General features: G+C 52.0%; 5 protein-coding genes across 6 annotated transcripts; 1 reads left to right on the forward strand and 4 right to left on the reverse strand.

Annotated features, from left to right (window-relative positions):
• Positions 1–3: 3 nt before the first annotated feature.
• On the reverse strand, positions 4–429 carry LOC120701173 (oleosin 18 kDa-like). The gene has a single exon (XM_039985315.1). The coding sequence runs from the start codon at positions 427–429 to the stop codon at positions 4–6; it is 426 nt and encodes a 141-aa protein (XP_039841249.1).
• A 557-nt stretch (positions 430–986) lies between these two features.
• Positions 987–1,604, reverse strand: LOC120701174 (BTB/POZ and MATH domain-containing protein 2-like). The gene has a single exon (XM_039985316.1). The coding sequence runs from the start codon at positions 1,602–1,604 to the stop codon at positions 987–989; it is 618 nt and encodes a 205-aa protein (XP_039841250.1).
• Positions 1,605–1,611: 7 nt separating this feature from the next.
• Positions 1,612–7,071, reverse strand: LOC120701175 (BTB/POZ and MATH domain-containing protein 2-like). Its single transcript, XM_039985317.1, has 3 exons — positions 6,874–7,071; positions 6,526–6,768; positions 1,612–2,724 (listed from the first exon to the last, which is right to left on the reverse strand). Exons 1-3 carry the CDS (start codon positions 7,069–7,071, stop codon positions 1,612–1,614), a joined length of 1,554 nt encoding a protein of 517 aa, XP_039841251.1.
• A 1,311-nt stretch (positions 7,072–8,382) lies between these two features.
• Positions 8,383–11,009, forward strand: LOC120700292. Of its 2 annotated transcripts, XM_039984523.1 has the most exons (4): positions 8,474–9,106; positions 9,231–9,286; positions 9,987–10,064; positions 10,686–11,009. In XM_039984523.1, the coding sequence occupies exons 1-4, from the start codon at positions 8,956–8,958 to the stop codon at positions 10,752–10,754; spliced, it is 354 nt and encodes a 117-aa protein (XP_039840457.1). In that variant the 5' UTR covers positions 8,474–8,955; the 3' UTR covers positions 10,755–11,009. The 2 variants fall into 2 exon arrangements, with proteins under 2 accessions (XP_039840456.1, XP_039840457.1); XM_039984522.1 differs by lacking the exon at positions 10,686–11,009 and having other exon boundaries at positions 8,383–9,106; positions 9,987–10,350.
• On the reverse strand, positions 10,923–14,222 carry LOC120700290 (G-type lectin S-receptor-like serine/threonine-protein kinase At5g35370). The gene has a single exon (XM_039984520.1). It carries the CDS (start codon positions 13,912–13,914, stop codon positions 11,197–11,199), a length of 2,718 nt encoding a protein of 905 aa, XP_039840454.1. The 5' UTR covers positions 13,915–14,222; the 3' UTR covers positions 10,923–11,196.
• Between the last annotated feature and the right edge of the window lie 6,279 nt (positions 14,223–20,501).

Genomic DNA, 20,501 nt, shown 5'->3' on the forward strand with positions numbered 1-20,501 from the left:
TCATCATGCGTTCGGCACCATACGGCCGGCGACGTAGTGGTAGTAGTTGTCGGCCTTCTTGTGGTCGGTGCCGCCCTGCCCCCGGGCCAGCGCGGCGTGCGGCGTCCTCTCCCCGGCCGCCGCCACCTCCCCGACGCGCCGCTTCCCCTCCTCCACAAGGTCGTGGTCGTCTGCCGCCACGCTGCGCAGCAGGCGTGACAGGATGGAGAGGGCCCCGAGGGCCAGCGCCGCCGACGCCGCGGCGAGCAGCCCGGCCAGCAGCGTCGCGGGGGCGAGCACGGGGCTGAGGAGCAGCAGCAGAGGCACCGCGAAGGCGAGGCCGGCGACGGAAGCCGACAGCGTCAGGCCACAGAGAGCTAGGAGAAGGCCGGCGAGCACCAGGAGCGCGGCAATGGCGGCGGCGCGCTGCTGGCTGCTGCTGGCCGCCATGATTTGAGAATCTGATACTAGTCTGCTAGTGTTATATAATATACAGTACAGAGTACAGACAGGTGGTGGCCGGGGCATTGCGTGCGTTTCTGCTCGGCGGCAGCTCTTGGCTTGAGTGAGGCCTTTACATGTAAACGCAAAAAAACCGTAAACGCATTAAAGTGAAAAGGAATTTTGCTAATTTGAAGTACTAAATGAAGTCTATTTATAAAATTTTTTGCATGGATGGGTTGTAAATCGCGAGACGATTCTAATGAGTCTACTTAATCCATGATTTGCAACAGTAATGCTACAATAACCATCCGCTAATTATTAATTAATAATGGATTAATTAGCATTATTAGATTCATCTCGCGATTTACAACCCATCTATGTAAAAAGTTTTGTAAATAGACTTCATTTAGTACTTCAAATGACCAAGATTTCTTTGCAAAATTATTTTGCAAAATGAACTAAACAGGCCCTGAGTCTTCTCCTATACATCCATCTGCGGAATATAGTAACTTCGATTATTGTATTGTTAGCAGTTTATTAGAATCGTTAAAAGCTTATTAGTACTACTCCAAGGGCGACGCCGCCGCCATGTGGTCGAGCATGTCCCGGAGAGCCTCGGCGGAGAGCTCCCTGTAGCCCTCGGTGGCCACCACCGCCCTGAGCACGCCCGGCGACGACATGTAGTCCAGGCAGAAGGCCTTGAGCTCCGGCCGGCGGTGGCGCCTCGCCACCTCCAGCGTGGCCGCCGCGCACTCCGGCGTCATCATCTCGCACAGCAGGTTCTCGCACATGGGCCTCATCCTCTCCACCAGCTGGTACCGGTCGGCGGCTGCCAGCTGCTCGCCGGCCATCCGCGTCCAGCTCGTCGCCGGCGTTACACTGCTGCTGCCAGGGGTAGCGCGTACCACTAGATCGTCCAACGGCGGCAGCTCGTCCGTGTAGACGAAGTGGAGCAAGGACTTGAACACCACAGCCTTGATCCCCTCTATCCACAACACCTTCTTCTTCGTCTTCTTGCTCGTGGCAGCTGCTTGTGCTTGTGCTTCTTTCAACAATGCCGGCGCCCGCGCGGAGAGCACGAGGGAATGCGCATGGAACGACAACGTCGACGCGCCGCTGTCGTCCTCCCCCTCCTTGAGCAGGAAGGTGACGTCGGACCCTAGCTCCGTGGCGGCCTCCATCAGCCTCTCAAGGTGCCAGGCGATGTTGGGCGGCGGCACGACGACCGTCTCCCGGGCGGCGGCGGCGGTGCCCGTCGTGGTTGCGTCTTGCGACGCGGACTCCGAACTCGAACGCGCACATCACCGTGAGGCTGTCGTCTCGACCAACGTGCATTGACTTGACATCATCCACGCCGGCCAGCTCGACGATGCTGCCATTCTCCAAGCTGTCATCCGTGAAGTCGTGGAAGAAATCGACCATGGCGCCGTCGTCCAAGTTATCATGATGGTTTCCGATGATGAAGGTCCCGGCCACCTCCTTGGTGACGCTGACATCGGCCGGGCCCGTCACCAGCTGCAGGAGGGCGGCTACGTTGTCGCTCTGGTAATCGTCGTAGCCCGATGGGTAGTAGAGGATGCGCCACTCGTGGCCGCCGACCTCGAAGGTGCCGGAGGAGATGAAGTCGCCTGCCGCGCTGTGCACCCTCCGCACGCCGCTGTACCCAAAGATTGTGAACTCGTGCATGCCTCTCCACACGTCCGACGACCTGTACGTCGACGCGCTCATCTTCTCCGACGACGGTGGGCTCGGTGGCGGCGGGCCAGATCCGAGACGGCGGCGGCTCACCACCACTTTCTCGAGGATATCGTTGAGAAGGGCGGGGCAGCTGGCCTTGAGCTCCCTGTACTCGTCCGTCGCCGTCGCGGCCTCCCAGGCGCCGGCGACGGAGCCCACGCACAGGTCCTCGAGCTGGCGGCAGCTGTGCCGGCCGTTCACGCGCAGCAGCACCGACAGGGCGGCCGAGACGCCGTCGGCGAGGACGCTCTCCCACAGCGTCCTCTCGCACATGAGCCGCAGCCTCTCCAGGTCGTACAGGTCGGCGGCCACCAGCAGGTCGTGGGCCGTGGCCGGCGCCGCCGCCTCCGGGGGCAGCTCGTCGGTGTAGATGAAGCGGAGCATGGCCCCGAACACGGGAGCCCCCACGTCGTGGACCCTGAACCATCGCTGCCTGCTGTCCCGGCTGCTCCCGAAGAACTTGGCCCGGAACACCGGCGAGCGCGCGGCGAGCACCAGCCTGTGCGCGTCGAACCTGCTGGTCCCGACGGCGAACGTCACGTCCGCCCGCTGTGGCAGAACCGCCTAAATTATCCCGGCTCAAGTGCGTAAACCATCACCATAAAGGCAACATTAGCTTAAACGCACTTCAAACGGAACAATTTTTGGTCTGTCGGGTAACGTCCCGATACAACCACCGATTCTTGGATCGAACAAGCATACCCCGCACGAAGGCGAGTCCAGAGATATTACAACCAAAATTTTTACAACACAGGCATAGTAATGATTACAAACCAGTTGAAAAGATTATTACAAAACCAACTTAAGTAATACAGTTATACAAAAACATAAGTGTAGAATCAGAGTTTAAAACAGCGGAAGATAAAACACGACGGCTACAACACGTCGCAAAAAGGATACCAGGCTAGCCCAGGCATGGTATCACTCGTCATAGTCATTGCCGGCCGAAGACGTATCCCACTCTACGGACCAGCCAGGAGGCAACGAGCAAGGATAGGTTAAGCTAGCGATCTGATCCTCAAAAGTCATACCTGAAAAAGGGTTTCAACAGCAAGGCTGAGTATTCTAATACTCAGCAAGACTTAACCGACAACGGGTATAAGTAGCCCACCTTAGCTAGACTATGCAAGGCTTTGTAAGGCTCTGGTTTTTCCTTTGCTGAAAAGCAATAAAGAGTAGGTCCTTACTTTCAAGTTTTAGCTTCAAGATTCTAGTTGATTAACCATTCTATGTATGCATCTACTAACCAAATATGGTGGAAATTCTAAGCAAACATCAAGATTAATAAGAATATTGTTGCTCTTATTACTCTGTGTGGCAAAGAGATCAAGCAGTCTCATTTCATCGTGAGAGGCGGACGATTCTGAATCGAAATTCAACCTTGCAAGGGTAACCTAGCACACACGTCTGGAATACCGTCGGGTCATTCCCAAACAACCGTTAACCTTTCTTTCCGGCTTGTGGATAGTGCCACTCTCCCCGACTACAGGGCTCCAAGGCCGAACCTTGTCCCTAGAAGTCGTAGTGTTGCGCAACATAAAATAAAACCTATCCCTACTGAGAGAGTGGGAGGTATATCCACTCCCCGGTCCAATCGGCTACTAGGCTTACCGCGTACCATATTTACGGCATGTGACTAGTACTTTCAAAAACTTAACCAGCACTACCACACACCGCGACCTTAGCAAGTTCATCAACACAGACGGGGTCTCACATAGGACATGATATCGACACAACCCCGTCCGTCGTCCTTATATTGATAACAGAAAGTAAACAAGCAATTCCTATAAAGCTCGCGAGTGACAGGCAATCACTCGACTTTTACCGTTCCTATAAGCTTAGCAGATAGTCGAACTTAGGTCTAGTGTTCAGTACATAGGTTCCTAGGATCATGCATCTAGGGTTTCAATTCAATTCCTAAGAACTGTAAATGCACAAGTAAGTAATAACAGTAAATAATAATAATTTGAAATATAGGTTATGTCCGGGGCTTGCCTTCTCGGTAATTGCTAACTATTTCAGCGCTAGGCTCTTCCGAACTTTGGTTCGGGGCTTCAGTTAGTTCCGCAGTGTTCACTTGAGCTTCGAGATCACCTCCGTCAGATTCCGGAATCAACTCGTACGTCCCGTCTGACAAAGTAGTCGTATCTATATGTAATGCAAGAACAACATTATAAACAAACATGGGCAATCGTTTATAGAGTAGTTAAATAACAAATTTAACTACACAAGGCATCATGATCAACAGCACAAAAGAAGTTAACTAACTTCATAAAATGAGTGGTGGTGATTTACTATACCACTAAGTCATGGTTTGTAAATAAATCAACAAATTAGAGTACAAACAGTAATAAAATCTACCAAAATTACTCTAAACAGAACATGAACAAAGTAATCTACCCTACAAAAATCATGTCAAGACATGTAATCATTTAATCACAATAAATCATTTATGCCGGCAACACCTAGTACAAGCTTGAATTATACAGATCAAAATAGATCAAAACAGAAGCTCAAAATTTAACAGGAGATCTACACAGGTAAGATCTATCTACTGTGAATTTTTCATGATTTTATCTACACCGAAATAATTCTGAGAAAATAAATAAAACAGACAACAGATTAGCAAGATTTATATTTTATCCCCTGATCTAGCCATGAACTAAGGCTCAAACTTCCTGGACAAGCTAACATACTCCAGAAGAACACTCAGGAATATTTTCATGATTTATTAAGAACCGAAACTATTTACCATGAATAAAGTCTATTAAACAAAGATTAAATCAAATAAATAGCTACAACAAAGAACTGATCATGAAATTTTTATAGCAAATCTAGTGTTACATGAGTAAACTACCACCAAAATTTCATAGCAATATCAGCTTCCAAGCATCAGATAAGAAAAAGATTAAATAACTAGTATTTATTTACCTAGTGACACAAAACCATTTATACAGCAAAAACTTGCAACTAAAACCTAACATATTATGGTTCTACTGCATAGAGCTCTTCAAGAGGATTCCAAAACATCAAGATTTGCTATTTTACGAATTTTCTACGAATTGATCTAGAATTTCAAAGTTCACTGAAAAATATTACAAAGCAGTCCTTAGTGCACTATTCACATGAGTCTAGGTCTATTCAAATAACACCCTGAAGTTTTGTTTCTTCCACCCCGAGGTCCTTGGGCCGGGTCAGAGAGAGGGGGCGGCGGTTGACCGGCGATTTCCCGGCGAGGGGCTCACCGGCGGCGGGAGTGGAGGGGTGCGTGAGCTTCACGGGTGCAAGGCGCACCTCTGGGTGGCCTAGGGTCGCGGGGAGAGGCTCGGAAGCGGCGGCTCGGCGGAGCAGGGCGGGTTGGCGGCGGAGGCGAGCGACGGCGAGGGTGCTCCCGTGAGGATTGGGCGAGGGGAAACGGTCTGGGAGTTGCGCGAGGGTAAGGCGCGGCTAATGGTGGGGGATGTAGGGGTGGAGCGGGTCTGGGTTGGCGGCTCCGCGGTGGGGTGGAGCTCGCCGGGGTTCAAGCGGGGCGGCGGCGGCGTTCTGCGGCGTGGGAGCGATGAGAGAGCGAAAGGAAGCACGAAATCGAGTTCTGGGGCTCTTGTAGTGCTCGGGCGCTCGCTAGAATAGAGCGGCGGGCTCTGCAGGGGACGCTCCACGGCGGCGTCGCGGTGGCGGCCGTCGGGGAGATTCTGGGCGCGGCGGGGGTGCGTGGCGAGGGGTGGAGGCTCCAGCGCGAGGCAACAGGAGGGGGAGGAGCTCGCCGGCGACGCGTGGGAGCCAGCGCACGGCGAAGTAATGGCCGGGAAAGCCGGGAGGGCGTCGGCGGGCGGCGCTGTCGGTGGCCGGCGGCGAGAAGCAGAGCAGGGAGGGGGAGATGGTCATAAGGGCGATTTTGAAATTTCCAAAAGTTCCAGGGACCTTTCTGTAAACAAGCAATAACTTTTGAACTAAAGCTCAAATGAAAAAGTGCCCAACATGAAAGTTGTTCAACTTTTCAAGATCTACAACTTTGATGTTGTGCAAAAATTTATTTGACCAAAGATTCAAGAGCTAAAATTAAAATCATTGAAGGGATTTTGAAATCTAGGAAATTTGTCTTTTTCAACGTAAATTCACTACAAACATAGACTTACAAGCAAAATTGGTTGCCATACAATAAATGCACTGAAATTTTGCACAAACACCCTCCATAAAAGCTATAAACACAAATAACTTTATAAAGGACCTCGCATAAAATCATAATTACACCTATAACCTTTCATAATTACAAAAAGACCCTTTTTTCAAGCAATTCAAGCATATGATGCATGATTTGGTTCTAATTACCCTAAATTGGCTATTTAAAAACCTGGGCCGTTACACCCGCCGCCCGCTCCCCAGCAGCGCGGAGAGCCACCGGGTGGTGTCCGGCGGCGACGGCGCGGCGACGAAGCAGTAGCTGGTCGGGCGAGACTCCACCTCAAGGACGCGGACGGTGCAGCAGATCCGGAGGCGGTCGTCCCGGACGTAGCGTGCCTCCCACTTCCGGAACGCATCGGGAACCGCCTGCTTGCACGAGGACGAGGACGGGGTGAAGATGATGGACTCGGCCTCGCCGTTGCCGATCTGCATGGGCTTGCTGCCGCCGGTGGGGTCGTGGATGGTGAAGCTCGCCGTCGCCGTGACGCCGGAGCCGGAGTCGGCGGCGGCGGCCAAGAGCTTGAGAGAGACGTCCGAGAGGGCAGCAGGGTCGAAGCGGCAGACGAGGACCCAGTCACGGCCGGCGACGCGGAAGGTGCCGGAGGTGACGGAGTGCCTGCGGCCGAGCGCCTTGAGAGCGCTGTAGCCGACGATGTCGAACTGGCGCGTGCCTTCAACGAACGCTGCCCTGTGCGACGACGCCGTCATCGCCGTCGCCGCGGCCGCCATGTTTTTGGTCAGATCGGAATATCAATAGAGCCGAGCGCCTGCCTTTAGCTTTTCTGTTCCTTTTATTTTGGAGATCTCAAACTTCCCTAGAGAGTTGTTTTTTTTTGGACTCGGTACAGTAATTGTTTTCAGGAAAGATCTCAATTCCTCTTATATCAATGAATGAAATAGTATATATTTCAAGTCCGCTTTTTTTTCTTCTTATAAAAAAAGCTAGGAAAAGCCACAGGCTGCATCCACCCTCGGGCCCCAGTGCAACACGTACGGTTTCTCTTTTTTTTTTCTTGGGAAAACAAAATTAGTTCCTATTTTTTAGAAAATGAAAAAAATATTTCCGGCCTAGCGACAGCACACAGCTTATTCGTACGTCCACAGTTGGAACGTCTTAATTCTTTTCCCGTCCTATTTCTTTTCCCTTTAACTAGCTAATTTGTCTGCATGTTGCTACAAGTTGGTATAAAAATACGATACATATTGATACCCGTGTGTTAATTGGTAGCGACCTATGTGATTTTGTCGTGGATGGAGGGGGTTAGTCTGACTCACATATGATATGGATTAAGACCCACTTAGGTATAAATAAATTGTGGACATGCACATCCTTTTGACCTTTTCTCATCCTAAGGCCGTGTCCAATGGCGAATTCTTATGCCAGTTCATTGCTGCACGTCATCCTCTCCATCAGCTGCTACCGGTCCGCGGCCATCATTGCTACACGTCATGCGGAACCCACTTGCCAATCTTTCTCCTCTCTCACTTACATGTGGTCCCCATATGTCATCACAAACCTCGCGCTGAGAGGCGGTAATTGACATGTGGAGCCACATGCAAGGGAGAGGGGAAAGGTTGACTGGTGGGTCCCGTATGCCATAACAGCAAAACCACTTCATAGACCAGTTTAAACTGTTGCGGGAGGTTTTTTAAATGGTTTTGAGGAGATGAGAGTGTACAATATCTATTTTGGAGTTAGATTTTTTTTAAAATTCAGTAACAAGTTTAGAGGGGTAAAATTACTCTAACCAAAACTAGCTAGCTACTACAAATGTAGGTAAACATGGCAAACGTAATTGCTCCTTTTTAGACACTCACTCGATCTTCATCTACCAAACCACATCACTTTCTAGCTAGTTTCTACTCTCTTTTTTATGGGGGCTCAGCACAGCACGTCAGCACGTGTGGTGTTAATTATTCTCCATTGTCAACATCCGTCCAGTCAGTGAGCAATGTGTCCAGGGCTCCAGGCCATCTCCTCTGATGATCTTCCAGGCCCATATAATGGCAATGGTGGGGTGGCAAATCCTCGATCGGATCGGAGGTACAAAGTACATACTCTTAATAAAAGAGTATGGTGGTGGCCCTGTTCTATGCTCTGCTGCTGATGCTGCTGCTGCTGAGTGCTGACGACCTTCAAGTCGGCGCTCATCCTGGTCTTCTTCTTCTTCGCCGCGCTGCTCTTCTCCATGGCTTTCCATCCCTCACCGCCGCCGCCACGGTTTCAGGCCTACCACGACGACCGCTACCCCTTCTTCTACTACTGAAAGAACTCATGTCGTCGTTCATCCATCCAGCCGTGAACTGCATGCATGCAGATTACATATATATTATTATTGTCCTTCATTCTCTTATAATTAATTAGCAATCCGCTAATTTCAGTCGATCGTGTGCTTGTAGTAGTAGTAGTAGTTAAAATTAAAGCGGCAGCAAGTCAATAATTCACCCGTGGACTGGAGATAATTAAGACGGATGGAAGAGGAGGGTGTGACGTCGCTGTCTCCCCCTTTGCTGATTGCTTTCTTTCCCTCTCTCATCCCCTAGCCAGAGTCCACCACCACCACCTGCTTCTGCCTTCTGCTTGTTGGTCCCTTCAGCTAGCATAGCATATTCATGGAGGCGCTGCTGACGCTGCTCTTCAACGCCCTGCTGCTGGTGTTCGTGGTCAAGCTCTTCTTCGCCTTGTTCCACATGAAGCTTGTCGTCATCCTCCTCTACATCGCCGTCCTCCTCTTCGCCATGGCCCTCACCGGCAGATTCCCCGGTTGATCCTCATCCATCTATATATCTATCACCTCTCCCAACCACACATACATGCGTCGTCTTAATTTTCGCGTTTCTTCAATTCCCCGGCCCATTTCATATGAATCTTTCTCCCTTCTCCCTAGCTAGCTACATCTTAATTGGCGATCAGAGGAGAGAGGACCCAACCCAATCCACCCAGGTCAATCTGCTTACCGATCCCTCTTGCTGTACGCATGCGTGCTGTTTTTTATTTGGAGATCAATTTGCGACTCATCAGATGTACATATATGAATGAATGGAGATTTCAGTTATCCGTATTTATTTTCAGTTATCAGTATTTTGATGATTATTGTTACTAGCAACAGAAGGTAGTGTGGGTATTCGTTTTTTTAGGTAAAGCCATGCATCATATTGATGATAAAAAAAAATTGTACATCGCTCGGCAACTGATCGATCAACAATGAAATCCAACAGATCTGCCTCAACTATCCTAATCCTCTAGGTATACAATACAATGCAATTTACACACATCGAGGTTCCCTCAAGTCATCGCGCGCTACCGTCCAAGTCTCTCCTGCACTTTGCTGCCCAACTCATCATCTCCTGTAATATTGACTTGCTAGCCTAGCACTCCAAGGCACCGTCAAGCATATCAAATCAATCAACTGCTGCCAGTTTAATTAATTAACCACTGCTAAAGTACGAATCACACTTCGGTTTCATCTATGTTACAGTCTAGATTTGTACATGTAGATAGCTCTTTTTCGGAATCATAGGAAATAGCTAGTACACCTGTTGATAATTTGATAGCTTTTAATTTGAACTGGCCCATACTAGATAGTTTCACACTATCACTACTTATTCCTCTGTCTCATTTCTGCCTTGTGTTTTATCTGCAGGCATCATGCATCATGATCTTGTGGTCAAAAGTCAATTCAGATGGTATTTTGCTTGACGCACTAGCTGATGTGGTAAAGGTAACTGGTTCCTTTTCTATTGCTTCTGAGATACTATACACCCCCTCCCCTCTTCGTCCAAGTTGCTTTCGAGTTATCTCTTGTTGAAAATGTTTAGTGCAGCCTGGAACTCCAAGGCCACAGATGTATTAGTGAAAACAGCCATGGTGTGTTCATTGTACATAATTTGGAAATTGAAAGGTCTGGTTCTGGTATAAGTGTCCCGGAATTAAGGAGCTTTTGCAATGACATACTCTTACTGGAGCTCCATAAATTTTGCTTAAGAAAGCTAAATCATATCAACTAAGTCTTGTCTGCCCATCGATCCCTGATATTTGGCAACAGTGACTCGAACTATCATCATCCTCTACTTACTCGGCTGACAACATTTTTTTTTTTGCAATTTGACACCTCCAGTGTGCCTGCCAGTGCCATAATTACATTGACCAAATTAAAGTAGCATTTTTCTGTATGTTTGTTATAGTTGTATGCACATCCTGATGGTCCAGTTGCTTGTTTATGACTGCTCAACAAACGTTAAGCCTGAATTTAAATTAAATATTTCCTTCCTCTCCTTGTGAAGATTCGTATCTCTCTCCCTGCTGATCTGTAGAGTACTCCACTATTTGTTTATTGTACTAGGTAGGGGAGCAGTACCGTGTAGATGCTACCTCGGAGGAAGATGAAGATATTAGAATCAATCCCAGATGAAGATGATCAGTGTCAGCTAACAAGCATTGCCAGCTAAAAAGCGTGTGGGTTGACCAAGCCTTCAGCTAGAGAGAAATAGGAAGTCCTCTGCATTCATATCGGTTGCAGCAACAGTTGACCATTTTAGTTCACATGTTTGTTTGGCCAATGGAAGCATGTCTACATTGCTTTTTTGCCCCCACAAATAGCGTAAATGTGATTGGGTTTACATTGCGGCCAATAGACAATAGTACTAAGAATTAAAGATTTACTTTTTGTCTGTGCAAAAATGAAAGAGAAAGCTCTCTGTTGCTACTGTAGCTAGGATGTAAATAACCAGTTACCAAAAAACTCCCCACGATCAGGACTCAGGAGGAGGCAGAAGAAGAATAACTGAATAAGCAGCAGCAGCAGCTGACCTATACCAAAAGAAAAAAAAAATCAAGTTTGATTGGTGTCACTGTCATCTGGGCCCCGAGAGTTGCTGCGCCGACACGCACGACGGCGGCGACCAGCTGCTGCTGCTGACGCCGGCGGTGGTGTCGGACTCCTTGGCCATCCACCCGGCGGCGGGGCGCAGGCCGACGAGGCCGCGGCCGTACATCCTGAGGTAGCGGAGGAGCTCCGGGCGGGGCTCGCCCGCGTCCATGCTGCCGTCGAGCATGGCGGACACGACGGCCATGGTCGGGCGCAGCGCCGCGTCCTCGTGGAGGCAGCAGAGCGCCGTCCGCACCACCCGCGCCACCTGCGCGACGTCGGCGCGCCCCTCCAGCCTCGGGTCCACCAGCTCCGCGTACCGGCCCTGCTCGTGCAGCTCCAGCGCCAGCGCCGGGAAGTAGAAGCACTGGTGGTGCTCCGGCGAGGACCCCTCCTCCTCCTGCTGCTTCTTGGAGTTCTTCCTGCCGCGCACGATCTCCAGCAGCACCATGCCGAAGCTGTAGACGTCGGCCTTGTCGGTGATGGGCGCGTTGGTGAGCCACTCGGGCGCCAGGTACCCGCGCGTGCCGCGCATGGTCGTGAAGAGCCCCGACTGCTCCGGGCTCATCAGCTTGGCCAGCCCGAAGTCGGCGATCTTGACGCCGCCGCGGTCGTCCAGGAGGATGTTCTCCGGCTTGACGTCGCAGTGGAGGATCTTGCGGTCGCAGCCGCCGTGGAGGTAGGCGAGCCCGCGCGCCGCGCCGACGCACACGCGCAGCCGCGCCGGCCACTCCGGCGCGGCGGCGCCGGCGCGGAAGAGGGTCTGGTCGAGGGAGCCCCGGTTCATGTACTCGTACACCAGCAGCTGCCGCGCGCCCTCCGCGCAGAACCCGCGGAGCTTCACCAGGTTCACGTGGTGGACGTTGCCGATCACGGCGATCTCCGTCAGGAACTCGCGCCGCCCCTGCGTGCCCAGGCCGTTCATCCGCTTCACCGCCACGGTGCTCCGGTCGGGGAGCTCGCCCCGGAACACGGACCCGAACCCGCCGCAGCCGATCTGCCACTGGAAGCCGTCCGTCGCGGCGTCCAGCTCGCCGTACGTGAACCGGGTCGGCAGGCCGGGGATGAGGACGTCCTCCTCGTCGAGGTGGTTCTCGTCCGACGGCGCGGAGGACGACGCCGCCCGCGACGACGACAGCATCGCCGGCAGCTTGAACCAGCTGCCGCTGGCCTTCTTGCTGTTGAGGTGCTGCGGCCGGCGCTGCTTCCTCCGGAGCCACTGCGCGCCCATCGCGTAGAGCAGCAGGCAGATGAGCACGGCCGCCACCGTGGGGAGCACGATGCCGAACACGATGGTTATCAGGCTCAGGGACGACGACGAGGAGCCTTTGCCTCGGCGCTGCGACGGGAGCGTCGTCTTGATGAAGCCGACGGCGGCGCCGGCGCCGGCGCGGGAGACGGAGCCGATCTGGTTGAGGAGGAGGAAGCAGGCCCTGGAGGAGTTGCTGTAGAAGAAGCCGAGGCAGGAGCAGTTGCCGGAGCAGAGGTCGCGGCACGCCGGGAGCGCGTCGCCGGAGGCGTCGGGCAGCGCGAACTTGGTCGGCAGGTACCCGATCCCGGCTCCGAGGCTGACGTAGCTGTAGCGCGCGGCGGCGGCGGCCTTTCTGGAGCCGGCGTCGCAGCTGGCGGCCGGGTACGGCAGCGCGGCGCCGTCGGGCGGCGCGCAGCCGGCGCTGGAGTAGGTGCTCAAGGCGTCGGGGCACATGCAGGTGGAGCCGTTGCCGCCCGGTGTGCAGAGGCTGAGGGAGGGGCACGGCAGCGGGAGGTCGCAGTCATTGGCCGGCGCGGCCCAGACGGTGGGCACGGCGGCCGCGCCGGCGGCGAGGGTGAGCGCGCGCAGGCGGCCGGCAGGGTCGAGCTTGAGGACGCGCGAGTCGCCCCTGGAGGCGGGCGGCGAGGGGAAGAGGAGCCGGTAGACGGTGTCCCTGCCGTTGTCGGCGAGGAGGTAGATGCCGGAGGCGTTGACGGCCATGGAGGCGACGGCGTGGCTCGAGTCCTGGACGGCGTCGGGGTCGGAGGAGAGAGCCCAGTAGGTGACGAAGGCCGACGACGACGGCGAGGAGGAGGCGGCCCACTGGAGGAGCGCGTCACTGGGGGTGAGGACGAGGCGGTAGGCGCCGGGGGAGAGGTCGTTGGCGGAGGCGGAGGACCTGAGCGGCACGCCGAGGCGGAGCGGCTGGGCGTGGAGCAGCGTGTCGGTGGGGCGGTCGAAGGAGGACCAGAGCGTGGCGTTGCGGGCGTCGATGAGCGTGAGCTCGCCGGTGTCGAGCAGGCGCAGCGCGGCGACGGGGGCGCGGAGGCGCGGCGTGGACCATGCGGCGGGGTCGGGCTGGGGGGCGGAGGAGGGGTCGAGGAGCGTGAGGCCGGTGGCGGAGAGGGAGAGGACGACGGACTCGAGGATGGTGGAGCCGGCGGCGGTGGCGGTCCAGACCGGGGTGCGGGAGGCGGTGTGGAGGACGGAGAAGAAGAAACGGGACTGGGAGTCGGAGGGGTCGGTGGCGCCGGCGTTGAAGACGGCGGCGGAGAAGTTGGCGGCGGGGGAGAGGAGGAAGACGCCGTTGGTGTCGATGAAGTGGAAGTAGGTGAGGTTGAAGGGCGGGTAGAGGTACTGGACGGGCACGAGGCGCGCCGACGCGGGCGCGGGCGCGGCGAGCGAGAGGAGGAGGAGGATCAGGCGGGGGAGGAGAGGCGGCGCCGGCGCCATGGGAGGGGCGCGCGTGCTGGTGCTGGTGCTCGTGCGCGTGCGCGCATAGGAGGAGGAGGGATCGGATCGGAGACGGAGGGTGGTAGCAATGCTCAAGCTCCACTGGGGTGGGGGTGTATTGATTGATTGATTGCAACGCCGGCGAGGCGGGCGGCGGGCGGCGGGCGGCGGGCGTTGACTTTACGATACTTGCCGCGCCGGGGAGGAAAGGAAGGGGGAGGGGAGTTGGACCCGGAACCCTGCCTGCCTGCCTGCCTGCCTCCCCAGCGAATGCTCTGGGCGTGTTTCGAAAAGTGGCCCTGCCCAGTAGCGTCCAGGCCGTGGCCAGCCAGAGCCAGGTTAAAATGGGCCACCCCTCCTTGTTTGGTTGCCTGTTTCAGTTCAGTTTGGCCGCGATCAGCTGGTGTTTAGGCACCACCAGAGAGCCGGGCTGGCAGCCCAACCGCCATCAACCGCTCCTACGGACTGGTGTTTGGCGCCAGGCCAGGCCGCCCAACCGCCAGCTCTCACAGAAGAGCACATACACGTGATCAAAACAACTTCTTTCACATACACATTTTCATATATGAATTCATCATCCCAATTACAATTTCACAAGTTCATATGAATATAATAATATCACACATTTGACTCTAACACAGATTTCATAATAAAATGAGACCTCAGCTTTTTGTGATTGGGTGGACTCACTACATGGTTCTTTTCATTGGTGGCTGCTAACAAAGATTCAAAAAGAAGCAAATCAGAACTCATAGCTGTCATGGAACTCCTGTGGACATCATTCAGTGCCATCATCTCAAGCAACAGCTTCGTGTTGCGATTGAGTGATGTATCACAATAGCTTGATGACAGTCATAAAAGAAGCAGCTAACAGATGAAAAAAGCAGCCACCTTAATAACTGTGATTGTGAACTGTGACCGTGAATTGTGACTGTGACTTGATATTGTGACCGTGAATTGTGACTGTGACTGTGAACACTTGGTATGAGACTGTGAATTGTGACTGTGAGTGAATTGTGACACTGTGAAAACTTGGTATTGGTATTGTGACCGTGAATAAGTGACTGTGAATTGTGACTATGAATTGTGACTGTGAATCTCTCTGTGAATTGTGATTGTGAACCTGTGAATTGTGACTGTGAACCTGAGAATATCTAAGTAAAAGTAGCCCTAACTAGCATCAACAAGGAACTGCATGCTTCAAAACATTTGTGCACGGCTGCTTGATTGAACAAGCCTCCCAGTACATAGGACAACATCATCGATCACAGTTAAACGAGTAAAAGCACCGCATCGAAACAAAATCATCCAACGCACATCAGAAATCCATAAGAAGGATGGGAATTTCGGGATCGATTTCACCTTGGGGAGCTCGAAGGAGGCACAGCAAGCACAAAAGACCAGCGGGAAGAGGAAGCAGATCGGGTCGGAAGCAAATCCTAGGTCAACGCCAGCACCGAGGAAGAAGAACCGCACCGCCCGGAGTCCCAGCGAGGAAGTGAGGCGCATCGGCGAGATGGAGCAGATCCGCAGCAGGGGAACGGAGAGGAAGCCCGCCGGTGGTGGACCCGAGCTCGCCGCACACCACCACGGAACCCTAGCTGGTGTCTCACGGGAGTGCACAAATGGAGAGCGAGCGGGGAAGAAGAGAGGGGGCGACGTCGGTCGGCTTTATAGGCCATGGATTTCGCGGCGGAGAATGGCGGGAGGAAGTTTCCGCTGTCCCACGCGAGCCCTCCAAAGCCGGCGGGAATCTCCCACCCAGCGCCGCGCGGAGCCGAGCCCCCGAGCTACGAAGAAAAATTGCGTATGAGTGGAGCCAGGAGGAGGAGGCGGATCTGGCTCTCGGAGGCCAGACCGAGGGAGGAGATAATGGATCTAAACACCGAAATGGGCTCCCGGGGGCGCAGCCGAGCCCACGGGCCACCTTTCCAAACACGCCCTCTGTTTTTTGAAAAAAAAATCAAATAGGAGGGAATCATTTAGTTTAGTTTATATTTAGGGTCTGTTTGGCAAGCCTCCGACTCCTTCAAAAACAGCTCCGGCTCCAGCTCCTCTGGTAGAGCGGCTTTTGAAGCTGGAGCCGTTTTGCAAAATGTTTGGCAAAATAACTTCTCCTGTTGCTCCAACAGACCAAATGTCCATAATACCCTTACTTTTCTTTTTTTTCTTTTTCTATTATTTATTTATTACTCTCCTTTTTTACTACTTATCCTCTTCTTCTTGTCGACTCCTCCATCAGCTCCGAGTGCGAGAGGCCTCTCACGCCGCCGGCCGCTCTGTGCAGCTGCTGCCAACCCCACCCGCCGCCGCTCAGCATCCCGCACAGCAGCTCGCCTCTCGCTCCGCGCCGCTGCTGCCAGCCCCGCCCACCTCCGGTTCCGGTAAACCGGGCCGGTTTGACCGAAAACCGGTTAAAACCGGACAAATTCAAATTTCAAATTCAAACGCCAGCTCAAACGATTTCAACCGGTAAGCCGACCGGTTTGCTCGGCTAACCGCTCCGGTTTGACCGGTAACCGGTCTGTTGAAAAAAAAACTGACTTTAGTTCAAAATTTGAATATTTGTATAACATATTTTAGCCTAAATGAACCCTCCAGCCCTCTTTTGTACTACTTTTACATTAATACAATGTATAACATGGTTTACATTGTATTTGTATACTTTTACATTAATAAACAAATATTTGAAAAAAATTGACACCTTTAGATTCGTCACAACTTAAAGTATTTTTAGGAATTTTTTGAGATTTTTTTCTTTTTTTAATTCAAATTTGAATTTTAAATTTGGGCTGGTTTGTAACCGCCCGATACCGGAACCAGTTTGACTGGTTACCGCGTTAACCAGACCGGGTCGGTTAGAAAAACCCGGCCTCTGTTCAGCCTCCCGCGCGGCTGCTCGCCTCTCGCTCCCTGCGCTGCTCGCCTCCCGCCGTGGCTCGCATCCCGCTGCCGCTCACCTCTCGGTCGCTTCCGCACGGCCCGGAGCCGCTCACCTCATGCGCAGCCGCTGCCGGCCCCTCCCGCCGTTCCTCGCCTCTCGCCTCCCGCTGCCGTGCCCGCCGCCGTAGGCTCGAGCTACGCCGAGCAGCAGGACAACGCAGAGGTGGAGCGCGTGAAGAGGTAGCGGGAGCAAAGACGACAGGCGAGGCAAAGGAGATGGAGGAGCCGCACGGAGCCACGATTTTGGGGCTCCTCCACGGAATAGCTCCAGAGAGCGGGAAATCCGGGAGCTCCGTCGGTGGAGCTGGCCGTTTCCATCCGTTTGGCACGGCTCCGCACGGAGCCCGAGCTCGTTTTGGAGCCGGGGGGGGGGGGGGGGGGGGGGGGGGGGGGGCAAGATCGCAACGCAAATGCAGCACTGGGCTGGCTCTGGGTCGCTGCGCGGGCGGCTGGATTTCCTGCGTGCTTCAACTTAAGTTCCTGCAAATCATATTAATAGAATATTTATTTTCCCTTCAATTATGTTGGTGCGGCGGACGATGCATTTGCATCAGCATGAATGAACGGTATGACATCATGTATTCCATCAGTATAAAACGGTACGCTCCCCCGAGGAGCTCGAGCTTTCTACTGCTCTGCTTCGAATTATAACTGGTTTAATTTTTTGAACGGGATTTGCCAAGAATGCGGTACTTAGAATCTTCGGACGATTTTTACATGATCGCTGCCGTGGTCGACCCTATACTTGATGAAATTAAAGGATGGGGAAGGGTTAACGCCCAAAATAGAAAATGCTATCAGTCAACTTAATGACGGGATGGCCCGTAATGGGCCACGGTGAACTTTTGTTCAACTTAGAAATCACGGCCCATATAATTATTTTATGCCATGTGACTTCCATACATTGAGCTTGCTAGCGCCGGATGTAAGATGGGAACTTCTCCGATCAGACGCTCCGTCAGTCCAATGCAACATTAACTAATAACGTTCGAGAAATAGGAAAAAACATCTGCAACATAAAAAATCATCCTTTGCAACATCAAAAAAATATTGAAAAATGTTGTTAGTCATTCGTTGGCGATGAGGAAAAAGCTCTTCGCAACATCTATTTCATGTTAGATGAGACATTGAGATCTCTCACTGAAAACGCAACATTCAGATTAAACACTTGCAACATTCACATAAACACTTGCAACATCCAGATAAAACACTTGTAACAAATGTAGCAATGCAACGTCTAGATCTGCTTTTGCAATATCTACATGAAACACATGCAACATTCCAAAATATCTACTGCAACATTACAAGATACTTATTGCAACATGGCCACTCGGTGTTCACCAGAACCTTCACCCATCTTCAATCTTTTGGAGCTGCCTACCATGGACGCCGACTGGGGCTCCTCCGTCGGCCGGCATGGGGGGAAGCTGTGGGGAGCGGCAGCTCATGGCCGGCCGTCTCGCCGGCGAGCTGCATCCGTAGGCGCGGGGAGCTCTTTACCCGGTTGCCGTCCGTAGCCGCACCCACCGACACGAACAGACGCTGAGGTGCGCGCCACGCGGAACTTGCTCGGTCGGCGGTCATGGCCTAGCGTGAGAGGGACGGCATGCAGTAGCGGCCAGGCCCAAGGGGCGGGAGGGACGCACGGTGGCGGCCAGGTCTAGGGGAGCTGGAGGGAGGGCGGCGGCGCCTGGGTGCAGAAGGAGCGGTCGGCGGCTGCGGCGGCGGGGCGCGGGAGCAATGGATGGCGGCAGCAGCCAAGGGGCGGCGGCCGGTGCAGGGCGCTCGAGCCTGCGTGGCGGCCGGCGCAGGGCGCCCCCGGGGACTCAAGCGCGTACGAGAGAGGGAGATAGGGATATATTGGTGTGGATGTGAATGAGTGGAGATGCGATAGAGGCATCCGTTATTTCACGTCCGTCCAGACGCCTGATCCTTAATATTACCGTCTATACATATTTATAGGAGCCAATCCTCATTAATCATGATATACATACTAATTAATTGTTAAGCAACATGTAACCCCATGCTCAGTCAGTCGTCCCAATTAAGTGTGTTTTATGGCCCATAACATGTATACAATATCATGGCATGTCAAAATTTGATCATACAAAGATATTGAATCCCAAGAGTAACATGACGTGAAAGGTTTCTTGCTACGAACTCAAGTATTCCCTCCATACTCAAAAAGAATATCGTTTTGGATAGTTGATATGGTCTCCAAAGCTTAACTTTGACTTTTTATTTTTATAAAACTATTTATCGCAAAGTTATATATTCATACGTTTATGAAAGTATTTTTCAAGACAAATCTATTCAAATGGTTTTTGTATTTTGAAGCTCAACAACTCAAAAATTATTTATGCTTTATATTTCCAATGTTTGAACCAAACTTTGTTCAAAATAACATTCTTTTCGAATATGGAGGGCGTATTTAAGGATTGAGTCTTGTTTACTTTCGGTTAACGTTTCAATCTCTCACTCACACCTCACTTTTCTTCTCAAACCTCACGCAAATATAGAAGCAGAGATCGAGTAACTTCTGGTTGTGTATGAGAGTTTGTGTGTGCAGCGGCTACAAATGAAAAAGGAGAATGTGGACGATACTGGTGGACCCCAGATGCTACATTCCTAGCAGGAAGTTACAACCTACAACACTAGAACGTTCAAAACGCAACAGATCCAGGAAGTTTCACTGAACATCCTGCTAGCACAAAGAGCCAACCTGAGGACCTCCGCCCAAAGATCCTGACGGAGCATCACCCAATCTGACTCAGGGAACATCCGGTTACACCCGGATCATATATATGGGCCACTCCAACCAACAAAATGGAGAGCAACGTCTGGAGGACCTTCTAGTATTAGAGACTATCCATTCCAATTGAAAATAAGATCCAATGCAAAACTACCCATTTGCATGGGTTGTGATAATTTTAATTTCTCTCTCTTTCTGTTAGCACTTGGTTAGATCATTTTGAGCATCCAGACAGATAAAAGATATCAACAAATATTGCATTGCATCACTCTTGATAGTACATATATATCTATCTATACTAAAAAAGAACAACGAACCACAATATCACACTTGAGCCTTGTCATCACTGGAACAATTGCCATATACTTTTTCGATCAGTGTGACTTCATTGGGCCTTAAACTCGTTTTGTCACGCGGCCTGTGTTCTAAATACCAGTAATAACTTATAAATAATAAATATATATAGTTCCTCCCTCCATCACAAACTGTTAGTCGATCGTTTTGACAATTCTAGATACATAGCAAATTTTTGCTATGTATCTAAACGATATAATTATATATATCTAGATATATAGAAAAAAATATACATCTAGAAAAGATAAAATAACTAATAATTTAGGACGGACCGGAGGGAGTCTAGCTAACTTTGTGCTGCGGTGCAATGCAATGTGCCGGATCAGATTGGTTGCGGGCCGCATGTACATGGAACCAATTTACTGTAAGCAACAAGGAAACGGCTGGATCGGATCTATTTGCAGCTCCGATCGATGATCCTATTCCTTCCCGGCCGGCCGCACGCAGCTGTTTTCTTGCGATCGGTGGGTGGGTCGATCCCGGTCCCGGCCGGCAACCCAAAAAAAAAAAAAAGGCAGCATGCAATGCATGTTTTATT

The sequence above is a fragment of the Panicum virgatum genome, chromosome 3K (genome assembly GCF_016808335.1).
Source record: "Panicum virgatum strain AP13 chromosome 3K, P.virgatum_v5, whole genome shotgun sequence".
Classification (NCBI taxonomy): Eukaryota; Viridiplantae; Streptophyta; class Magnoliopsida; order Poales; family Poaceae; genus Panicum; species Panicum virgatum.